The sequence below is a fragment of the Podarcis vaucheri genome, assembly GCF_965113315.1.
Source record: "Podarcis vaucheri genome assembly, chromosome: 7".
NCBI classification, from domain to species: domain Eukaryota; kingdom Metazoa; phylum Chordata; class Lepidosauria; order Squamata; family Lacertidae; genus Podarcis; species Podarcis vaucheri.
The window spans coordinates 61,712,526-61,723,663 of NC_138765.1; the positions used below are offsets into that span (position 1 = coordinate 61,712,526).

Consider the following 11,138-nt stretch of genomic DNA (forward strand, 5'->3'; position numbering starts at 1 on the left):
CCCCTTTCTATTTTTTTCTTTATTTCTGTTTGCTACATCTAATTGATTACCATGGGAAATGGATGCTGGACTACGTAGGCTTTTGATCTGATCCACCAGGGCTCTTCTTAAGGGGTAGCATTTTAAACTCCTTTGCCTTCTCCAAGGTTACCCATTTCCTTCAACCAGAACTCCCATTTTAATCCAGAAACAAATAAATGCAGACAGGAACCAACCGTCTCAGCTATCAGAAGTCTGAGAAATCTTGGGGAAATTAATTATTCCTAGCTGTGCTATGTCACCTGGGGCAACAGCCTTGCCATGCAATTCTTAAGGGGGTGAAGGGATCTCAAGGTCTTGATCTGGAGAGCCCTCATGCACGACTGAGCATCGTGCATCTGCAATCAAAACGAACCTTTGGACTAATTACATTGGCAACTATTAAAACTTTTGGACATGGAAAAGTTGTTTGTTAAAAGAACTTCATTCTTTGACTGAACAGGAGAAGGCAGTTAGCTGGATCTCACATGACACGGTAGGTAAGTGGTTAAAGTTCTATTTTATTCTAGCAAGTTGGGTAACCACTTAATTCTAGGACTTCCTCACCCACACCCACATCATCAAAAAATTCTTGTTATTTTGGAGCCTGAAACCTGCAAGAGTGAATTATTGATTCTGGAAATACTTACCAAATGAGTGTTTTCATTGGGGAATACCTTTCATGTGTAGCCAACACAAGTAGATTCTTGTTTTCAGTTGTTCAGATCTGGAGTGCCTCATTAGTTCTGTCTTAGTCCTTTGAATTACTTTCTCTAGAAATAATAATTATCTGAAAGCGCTATAGGAAAGTAAGTTAGGAAATAATGTGCTCTTCTCTGTAATTCTAAACTCGTCTAAGATTGTAGTAAATCTGAGTACTGAGTATGCTTCAAAGAAACACACACTTTCAGATTATTCCTCAGCACCTCTCATTACGCTGCTTGTATTGAAAACATTTGTTTATGAATGCTTACAAAGGGCCATTGCTTAGTGGCAGAGGAAATGCTTTGCTTCTACAGGGTCCCAGGCTCAACCCCTGACATTTCCAAGTAGGGCAATGAAAGACTGTTGTCTGAAGGCCTGAAGAGCTACTGACATCCCCTTATATAGACTAAGGGAGGAGGAATTGCAGCCCTCCAGATGTGTAGCTAAAAGAAATGTTCCCAGGTCCAGCTGAAGTGAGGAGATGATTCGTTCTCACCTGCTTAGTGAGCCTGGGTAGGAAGGCATTCTTGCTCACCTGAAGATACAAGCCCTCTCCAGGTTTCTCCTGCAAGGTCTGACAACCCTGTGATCCACTTCCAAGCAGTGTTGAAATCCTGTAACTTCTTATACCGCAAATGTTCCAGGTGGGGCTGTTTTTCTGCTCCACTTTTCCTAAGACCATATAACACCAGTCCTGAAAGACCTACATTGGCTCCCAGTACATTTCCAAGCACAATTCAAAATGTTGGTGCTGACCTTTAAAGCCCTAAACGGCCTCGGCTCGGCCCAATATGCTTGAAGGAGCGTTTCAACCCCCATCGTTCACCCTGGACACTGAGATCCAGTGCTGAGGGCCTTCTGGCAGTTTCCTCACTGCGAGAAGCAAAGCTACAGGGAACCAGGAAGAGGGCCTTCTCAATGGTGGCTCCCACCCTGTGGAACACCCTCCCATCAGATGTCAAGGAAATAAACAACTACCTGACTTTTAGAAGACATCTGAAGGCAGCCCTGTTTAGGGAAGTTTTTAATGTTTGAAGTTTTATTCTGTTTAATCTGTTGGGAGCCGCCCAGAGTGGCTGGGGAAACCCAGCCAGATGGGCGGGATAAAAGTAATAAATAACAACAACAACAAAAACAACAACAAATTATTACTAAGTCATAGTGAATGAGTGCCTCTCTGAGAAGCAGTTACTATTCCCAGGTCACTCAGTGAGCTTCATGGCCAATTGGGGATTTGAACCGTGTTCTCCCAGGCCATGGTCCAACACTTTAACCACTGTATCACACTGGCTCTCTAATATATAAAATCCTACCCATCTGGAGGAGTCCTGTTTAATGACACTTTCCATGCAAGGTGGATCTTGCCCATTGTTTACAACAGCCAGTCCCTGGGAACAGCTGCTAACTTCATGTGAACATTTTTGTTCAATTACGCTTGTCCTGTTCTAACACTCAGTTAACAATGCCCTTTTGCTCTGAGGTTTTGATGCTTCTCTCTATCAGGCAGTTTTTGCTGCAAAACACGTTCACAAAACCGACACCTTTTTTTATTTTTTTGGCTTCACAGCGGCGTGGGGTTTATTTTTGCTTTCTTTCTCCTTTTTTTTTCTTTTGCTAATTGTCTTGCAGACATTTTAAATAAATATCCTCCATGTTAATGACCAAAGTGAAAAAGACAAAGTATGTAATTTCCCAAATCAATATGAAGAAAGCGAAGAATGACTAATAACACTAATTTCACACTCATTTGCTAATCGGCACGCTCTGCACCCTGTGCCAAAAAGATTTGCTTCTTGTCAGTCAGAATAAAGTGTGCAATTTAGCCAAATTTGCATCCCCTTTGCATAATTTGTTGTTCCACTTCCAAAATGTGGGAGTTTCAGTCGATTTAGAAAGATTTGTCAAGAAGTGAGGATGTCAGAATTAAGCACGGAGGTTCAGAGATGCTCGTTGAAAGAATGTTAGAACCCCATGCAGAACCCCCTTTCAGAACCTTCACTCTTATAGTTAATTAAGAGATCCTATGAAGGAATCTGCAAATAAGCAGAAGAAATCTGTTTACATAGGAACATAAGAAGAGTTTACATAGGAACATAAGAAGCTGTCACAACAAAAATACATAAATACTGTATATGCAGTAAAAAAAAATGTTTAAAAAGTTAAAAACGGACATCAATTTACCATTGTGGGAGGATGTATTCTTAATTGTCTGCAAAGGCCTGGCAGAATAGAAAAAGTTTTCAGCAGGCATTTCAAAACAGAAACAGAAGGCACCTGCTGAAATTTTATTGGCAGAGTGTTCCACCGAACTGGTCCAATGATGCTAGGGATTTGGCTTATTGTTGTCATCAAGTGAGCCTCGCGAACTCGGGGAATGACCAGCGATGCTCCTGCAAATGATCTTAGTGATCAAGCTGGGATAGAAGGGTTCAGGCGGCCCTTCAAGGTACCGGTACCCAGAACCTAAGTTATTCAGGACTTTGTAAATTAATACAAGGACCTTGAACCTGGCTCGGTAGTAGATTGTTGTGTCACAATACATACAAGATAATGTAGGAAATGCAAGAAGCGATACAAAATGCAAGAGAAAAGCAAGGCAAATATTTAGTGCAATGGATGTGCCATTTCTCATCCTCAACCACAAATCCACAGCCACACCACTGGCCACCTAAATGAAGCTGGTAGAGCATAGTCTGGGAACCCTTGCCATAGAGGAAAATGGGCTCATCATCTCCCTTGTCTTAAAGGATCATTGCCTGAGCTTCTCTTCTTAGCATTTGGATGAGTTCCTTGGGAAGAAGGGTTGATTGTTAAACCACTCTGAGAATGGTAGCTCCGTGCAGGGAACAAGAGCTTCCCAACCACTGTCAGCACCCTAACATTCTCCATTTACCCAGATTCTTTGGGAGAAGCCACTTTAAATGTATAGTGCAGATCATGTGGCCTGGGTGTTGACAGTATGGAGGTTAGACGGGCCAGTGGTCTGACTCAGAATAAAGCTGCTTTCTCTGATCCTAGATGCAAAGACCAGTAGATCGGGCAACTGTTCTATCTGGTAGAATGCCTTTCCCTTACAAGTATGAAAAGCACTGATGTTGTCATCATCTCAGCGCCAAGTTACAGCTTATCTGTTTTGCACAGGCGTTTTAGGTGTTCTTAAGTGGGTGACTGTTTAGCCTACCCCTGCTGATTTTAGCAACCTCCATCTGTGTTTATTCCTATCTATCTTCGACAAGCTCATTCTAGCGTCTTGTTGATGTTGTTGTTGTATGAATTTGGCTTTGTAATTTATTTTACATTGTATACCCCACTTGGTACAAATGTTGAATGGTGGGCTGTAAATCTTCTAATCAGAATCATAGAATTGTAGAGTTGGAAGGGACCCCTAAGGCAGAATAGAGTGGTACTATGACTTCCTTTGATCTGGACACTATACTTCTGTTGATGCAGCCTAGGATAGCATTAATTTTTGTTTTGTCTTTTGATCTGCTGCTGCATCACACGGTTGACTTCTGTTAAGCTAGGGGTCTACTGAGACACCTAGATTCTTGCATATATACTGCTGCCCTCCACCCCATATTTCTGCATCTGATTATTCCTGCCTAAGTGTAGAACCTTTGTCCCTAATTAAATTCATTTTGTTAGCTTTGGCCCAGTTCTCTGGTCTGTTAAGGTCATCTTGAATTCTTATTCTATCTTCTGAAGTATTAGCAGCGCTTTCCAGTGTGGTGTCATCTGTACATTTGGTGAGCGCCTCCTAATTCCTACACCCAAGTCATTTATAAAAATGTTCAAAAACACCATCAGGCCCAGGACAGAACCCTGCAGTACCCACTTTCCCCCAGGATGACAAGGAACCATTGGCGAGCGCTCTTTGGGTTCGGTCAGTCAAGCTTCTTCAACTAGCTGGAGCATGTGTGAGGAGGAAAATGTATGAATAACCTAATAGAAGGGAGGAGTTTCAAATGCATACCAAGCAACTGCACCCACCCTTGTGAATGGCAAGATTTAGAATCAATCTAGAATGAAAAACAGCACATTGAAGATGAGCGAGAATGATTATGGACTGAGCAAAACTACACTTCTTTTTTTTGCTACAAATGGGCTGGTGGGCAGGCAGCCTACTCATACCAGCTTCTCTTTCTCGATCGCCCCAGTTCAGTGGTTACTCTAAACCAATTCAGCTCATTTTCAGTAACAAGAGCAGCAGCAACCATTACCTATATTGTGTAGTTGAGCCGTCCGTGATTCCTTAATCAGTTTTTGTGCCCTGGCTTGAAAGAATCTCTGTTCATTCCTCTTCAGATGGATTGGGAATTAGTGCCAGTTTGTTGTTTAAGCTCTGGGCATGGAATCCGTGCCAAGACCTGCTGGCAGCTGCGGATACTCATCAACTGGCAAGAATAAACCCTCAGAATGCTCTTTGCAGCTAACACCATGCAACAGAAAGACATTCTCCCCCCGCCCCCCCAGCTCTACCCTTTCAAAATCAGTCTCCAAAGCTTTATAGATTTCCTCCTTATCCTGTTTGCATATTTGTTGGCTGAAGGCTGATCATTCCACAATAGGTATATGCTAGGAATATCGGTTTATGAACCTCACACAAAAAAGACAAAATAGAAATCTAGACAGTGATATTTTCTCTACCAGGAGAATTAAGAGATTAACAGGGAGAGAGTGTCCATTGATGATAATTTCTTTTCTGAATTGTGGATTCTTGGTTGTGTTGAAGCATCAGCAAAACCGTCTGACTGAGGGGTGTTATTAATTGCGCTAACCTGAAGTTTTTATTTTAGATGCAAAGATTAAACAGATGCAAACCATTCCATGGCAGGGAATCAACTGCATTGATTTATTCTCCCTGGAATTTGCTATTTGAGTGCAAACCTCACCATTTTCCCTGGGCAGTTCCATCAATTGATACAGATGAATATGCATTTCTGATCTTTTGTAAAGTGTTTGAAATAATGTTTATATTTAATTTTCTCCCTCTTCAGAACCCAGAGCTCTGATTTCATAAGACAATGCCCAGGAAAATTAGTACATGTGTTTCAGAATCCAGCAATAACAAGGCTGATGAAGATAAGAACGGGGTCACTGATTTGACCTATGTGAGTAAAATTGTTGTTAGGGCAGCTATTGCTTTGCTAGTCAGACTAAGTCTGGAATGGTCTGTTAATGTTCTATTAAAGGGAGTTTATGGGTCACAGACCCCTTCATGGATCACTGCCTTGCCGTGGCGAAGGGGCTTGAAGAACTCAGAGAAGCTATGAACTACGCCGAGCAGGGCACACAAGATGAACAGGTCATAGTGGAGAGTTTTGACCAAACGTGATCCACCTGGAGTAGGAATCGGCAAGCCACTCCAGTATCCCTGCCAAGAAAACTCCATGGACAAAGACAACAGGCATATAAAAGTTATGACACTGGAAGATGAGCCCCTCAGGTCGGAAGGTGTCCAACATGCTACTGGGGAAGAGCGGAGGACAAGTACAAGTAGATCCAGAGCTGATGAAGCGGCTGGGCCAAAGCCGAAAGGACGCTCAGTTGTGGATATGCATGGAAGCGAAAGGAAAGTCCAATGCTGTAAAGAAAAATATTGCATAGGAACCTGGAATGTAAGAACCATGAACCTGGGTAAGTTGGATGTGGTCAAAAATGAGATGGCAAGAATAAATATTGACATCCTGGGCATCAGTGAGCTAAAATGGACGGGAATGGGCGAATTCAGTTCGGATGACTACCATATCTACTACTGTGGGCAAGAAACCCGTAAGAGAAATGGAGTGGCCCTCATAGTCAACAAAAGAGTGGCGAAAGCTGTACTGGGATGCAGTCTCAAAAATGATAGAATGATCTCGATACGAATCCAAGGCAGACCTTTTAACATCACAGTAATCCAAGTTTATGCACCAACTACTGGTGCTGAAGAAACTGAAATTGACCAGTTCTATGAAGACTTACAAAACCTTATCGAAGTGACACCAAAGAAGGATGTTCTGCTCATTATAGGGGATTGGAATGCTAAAGTAGGGAATCAAGAGATAAAAGGAACAACTGGCAAGTTTGGCCTTGGAGATCAAAACGAAGCAGGGCAAAGGCTAATAGAGTTCTGTCAAGAGAACAAGCTGGTCATCACAAACACGCTTTTCCAACAACACAAGAGACGACTCTACACATGGACATCCCCAGATGGGCAACATCGAAATCAGATTGATTATATTCTCTGCAGCCAAAGATGAAGAAGCTCTATACAGTCAGCAAAAACAAGACCTGGAGCTGACTGTGGCTCAGATCATCAGCTCCTTATAGCAAAATTCAAGCTTAAACTGAAGAAAGTAGGAAAAACCACTGGACAGGTAAGATACAATCTAAACCAAATCCCTTATGAATACACAGTGGAAGTGAGGAACAGGTTTAAGGATTTAGATTTGCTGGACAGAGTGCCTGAAGAACTATGGATGGAGGCTCGCAACATTATACAGGAGGCAGCAACTAAAACCATCCCAATGAAAAAGAAATGCAAGAAAGCAAAGTGGCTGTCCAACGAGGCCTTACAAATAGCGGAGGAGAGAAGGCAAGCAAAATGCGAGGGAGATAGTGAAAGATACAGGAAATTGAATGCAGATTTCCAAAGAACAGCAAGGAGAGACAAGAAGGCCTTCTTAAACGAGCAATGCAAAGAAATAGAGGAAAGCAACAGAATGGGAAGAACCAGAGATCTGTTCAAGAAAATCGGAAATATGAAAGGAACATTTCGTACAAAGATTACCATAATAAAGGACAAAAGTGGTAAAGATCTAACTGAAGCAGAAGACATCAAGAAGAGGTGGCAAGAATACACAGAGGAATTATACCAGAAATATATGGATGTCTCGTACACCCCAGGTAGTGTGGTTGCTGACCTTGAGCCAGACATCTTGGAGAGTGAAGTCAAATGGGCCTTAGAAAGCACTGCAAATAACAAGGCCAGTGGAAGTGATGGTATTCCAGCTGAACTGTTTAAAATTTTAAAAGATGATGCTGTTAAGGTGCTACATTCAATATGCCAGCAAGTTTGGAAAACTCAGCAGTGGCCAGAGGATTGGAGAAGATCAGTCTACATTCCAATCCCAAAGAAAGGCAGTGCCAAAGAATGCTCCAACTACCGCACAATTTCACTCATTTCACATGCTAGCAAGGTTATGCTTAAAATTCTACAAGGAAGGCTCAAGCAGTATGTGGACCGAGAACTCCCAGAAGTGCAAGCTGGATTTAGAAGAGGCAGAGGAACCAGAGACCAAATTGCAAACATGTGCTGGATTATGGAGAAAGCCAGAGAGTTCCAGAAAGACAACTACTTCTGCTTCATTGACTATGCAAAAGCCTTTGACTGTGTTGACCACAGCAAACTATGGCAAGTTCTTAAAGAAATGGGAGTGCCTGATCACCTCATCTGTCTCCTGCGAAATCTCTATGTGGGACAAGAAGCTACAGTTAGAACTGGATATGGAACAACTGATTGGTTCCAAATTGGGAAAGGAGTACGGCAAGGCTGTATATTGTCTCCCTGCTTATTTAACTTATATGCAGAATTCATCATGCGAAAGGCTGGGCTGGATGAATCCCAAGCCGGAATTAAGATTGCCGGAAGAAATATCAACAACCTCAGATATGCAGATGACACAACCTTGATGGCAGAAAGTGAAGAGGAATTAAAGAACCTTTTAATGAGGGTGAAAGAGGAGAGCGCAAAATATGGTCTGAAGCTCAACATCAAAAAAACGAAGATCATGGCCACTGGGCCCATCACCTCCTGGCAAATAGATGGGGAAGAAATGGAGGCAGTGAGAGATTTTACTTTCTTGGGCTCCATGATCAGTGCAGATGGTGACAGCAGTCACGAAATTAAAAGACGCCTGCTCCTTGGGAGAAAGGCGATGGCAAACCTAGACAACATCTTAAAAAGCAGAGACATCACCTTGCCAACAAAGGTCCGTATAGTAAAAGCCATGGTTTTCCCAGTAGTGATGTATGGAAGTGAGAGCTGGACCATAAAGAAGGCTGATCGCCGAAGAATTGATGCTTTTGAATTATGGTGCTGGAGGAGACTCTTGAGAGTCCCATGGACTGCAAGAAGATCAAACCTCTCCATTCTGAAGGAAATCAGCCCTGAGTGCTCACTGGAAGGACAGATCGTGAAGCTGAGGCTCCAATACTTTGGCCACCTCATGAGAAGAGAGGACTCCCTGGAAAAGACCCTGATGTTGGGAAAGATGGAGGGCACAAGGAGAAGGGGACGACAGAGAATGAGATGGTTGGATGGTGTTCTTGAAGCTACTAGCATGAGTTTGATCAAACTGCGGGAGGCAGTGGAGGACAGAAGTGCCTGGCGTGCTCTGGTCCATGGGGTCACGAAGAGTCGGACACGACTAAACGACTAAACAACAACAATGGGTCACAGAATGACTCCTAATAGCTAGGAATCTCTCTCTCCCTCCCTCCCACTCTTTCTCATGAGATGATCAGCTGATCTCAGATAATATGACACCCCTTCACCTGAAAGAAGTAAGCAAATGTGTGCCCCCAGGCTGGGTGCCCCAGACTCTCACTATCTTGTTAAAGGGATTCATGCCAGAAATTTAAGCAATTAAAGTGGATTAAAGCATTCCTAGTACAATAAATCCACTTGGGAGAAAACCTGACTTCCTGAGGTTAGAGGAGTGCTGAGCAAATGCTCCAAAAAGCGTGGAATGAACAAATGATTAATAGGAAGATGCAAAAAAACAAACAAAAACAAAAAACCCTGCACTGTTGTATAACCTCTCCTCCATAAACCAAACAGAAAAAAATGCTCAATAAAGGCTGGGCATAGTCTAAATGGTGCATTTGCTTTGTTCAAGCAAATCAGGATGGATGCTCCATAAACAGCTCAGCTGGAGGAGCCCAAACACAGCTGTCCAATGCCTGTCATCCCCCAGGCAGCTGCTTGGGGCCATTGCTGATGTTGACATCCAAGGGGCTCCTTAATTCCAGGTCACCTGCAGCTGTGTTTGTGGCCACCTTCTAAGTCCCCCAAAATGTTATGCCCTGGCTCCATGGCTTTGTGGGTTAAACAATGGTCATTGTCCTAAAAACATGCAGTGCCCCAGAACTTCCATCATCCAGGAACTGGGGCAGGTTTCCAGTACTCTTTTACTCAAAGGAAAGTACAGTGGTACCTCGAGTTACATATGCTTCAGGTTACATACGCTTCAGGTTACAGACTCCGCTAACCCAGAAATACTACCTCGGGTTAAGAACTTTGCTTCAGGATGAGAACAGAAATCGTGCTCCAGCGGCGCGGTGGCAGCGGGAGGCCCCATTAGCTAAAGTGGTGCTTCAGGTTAAGAACAGTTTCAGGTTAAGTACGGACCTCCAGAACGAATTAAGTACTTAACCCGAGGTACCACTGTATATTCAGTAGCAGAAGCTTCTGGAAACGTTGGCCAATAGAGGGAGCAGGAAACAATATTTAAGTTAGAAGCAAGAGGTTGTAGCTGCTGAGATTTCCCATTCCCCACACAAATTAACTTGGGCTCCATCTGGGTTAAAAGCCCAAAACTAGGGACAGGGAGTAGAGTGGGGGCGGAACTGGGTTCATTTTGCATATAAAGGGAAACCTGCTTAATTATCACTTTCCGAAGCAATGCATGAACTGAAATGCAGCTGTCCTTCACAATTTGCACTTCTCTGAATTTTGCTGTGCAGTTCTCCAGCCAAATAGCATGTGCTAAAATGCATTTCCTAGGGTAAGAAGTGTACAAGAATGCATATGTTTTGGTGGAAATAACAAAGCATGTGTTATAGTAGGACAAGTATGCTTTGCAAAATGTGTGCGTTAGGCAAAATTGCACACAGAAGTGTATATTAGACACTTGCTCGAAAATGCTGAGGAATTTTCATGATGACTTTAAAAAAGAAAATCAAGGTGATGTGGAAATGTGGAGAACTGAAAGATGAGAACTGGAAAGACGAGAAGCTGAAAGTACTGAAATCATTAGACACAGCCACCCCTACTGGCAACCCATCTTTCCCCTGCATGTAACTCCTTGTAATTTATATATGTGCTAATATATCAGGGGTTTCAGGAAGCAGCTTTTGCCTCTCATGCCAGCCGTGTCCCAGAATAAATGCCTTTCCTTTCTCCTACAGAAACAAGGGTTCTAACTGGAGACAGAACAAGGACCACTCACTTTAAAATCTTGCAAACATTGGAGGCAGAACTCCCTGCCACAGGAGTCAGTGATGGCCACAAACCGGGATGGCTTTAATAATAATAATAATAATAATAATACAGTGGTACTTTGGGTTACATATGCTTCAGGTTGCATGCGCTTCAGGTTACAGACTCCGCTAACCCAGAAATAGTACTTTGGGTTAAGAACTTTGCTTCA

At 42.9% G+C, this 11,138-nt stretch overlaps 1 protein-coding gene across 1 annotated transcript in view; it reads right to left on the reverse strand.

Annotated features, from left to right (window-relative positions):
* The window catches only part of LONP2 (lon peptidase 2, peroxisomal), a 52,786-nt gene extending 52,086 nt beyond the window's left edge, over positions 1–700 (reverse strand). Inside the window, exon 1 of the mRNA XM_082232908.1 lies at positions 669–700. Coding sequence (XP_082089034.1) covers positions 669–685 — 17 coding nt within the window. The 5' untranslated portion in view covers positions 686–700. The remainder of the gene's footprint in view (positions 1–668) is intronic.
* Positions 701–11,138: the final 10,438 nt, after the last annotated feature.